This window comes from Mesitornis unicolor, unplaced genomic scaffold, assembly GCF_000695765.1.
Source record: "Mesitornis unicolor isolate BGI_N332 unplaced genomic scaffold, ASM69576v1 scaffold47631, whole genome shotgun sequence".
NCBI classification, from domain to species: Eukaryota; Metazoa; Chordata; class Aves; order Mesitornithiformes; family Mesitornithidae; genus Mesitornis; species Mesitornis unicolor.
This window is the reverse complement of record NW_010165352.1, coordinates 31,857-32,155: the sequence shown is the minus strand read 5'-3', so window position 1 is coordinate 32,155 and position 299 is coordinate 31,857. Positions and strand designations below refer to the sequence as shown.

General features: G+C 59.5%; 1 protein-coding gene across 1 annotated transcript in view; it reads left to right on the top strand.

The window, feature by feature from the left end:
- The first annotated feature begins 259 nt into the window (after positions 1-259).
- The window catches only part of CDC45 (cell division cycle 45), a 13,265-nt gene continuing 13,225 nt past the window's right edge, over positions 260-299 (top strand). The window contains exon 1 of the mRNA XM_010194597.1: positions 260-299. This exon is cut by the window's right edge and continues 6 nt beyond it. Coding sequence (XP_010192899.1) covers positions 260-299 — 40 coding nt within the window.

The following is a 299-nucleotide window of genomic DNA, read 5'->3' as shown; positions in this document are numbered from 1 at the left end:
GCTGAGTTGCTTCTGGGGTTGGCAAGCCGCACGTGTCGCAGCTCCCTTTTCCCCATCCCATTGGCTAAGACCCGGAATGAGTTAGGCAGTTTGCCCAATCCGCTTTGTGAAGGAGGGACGGCCGCTTTTCCATTGGCGAGCGCTCCGTGACGAAACGACCAATGGAAAGCGGTGCTGATTTGGCGCCCAGTTTGAGTGGGGGCGGCCCGTAGCTGCCGCCGTTTCTCTGCCGCTTCCCCACCGCTCTTGTGCTGCCACCATGTTCATCTCTGACTGCCGCCGAGAGTTTTACGACGTGA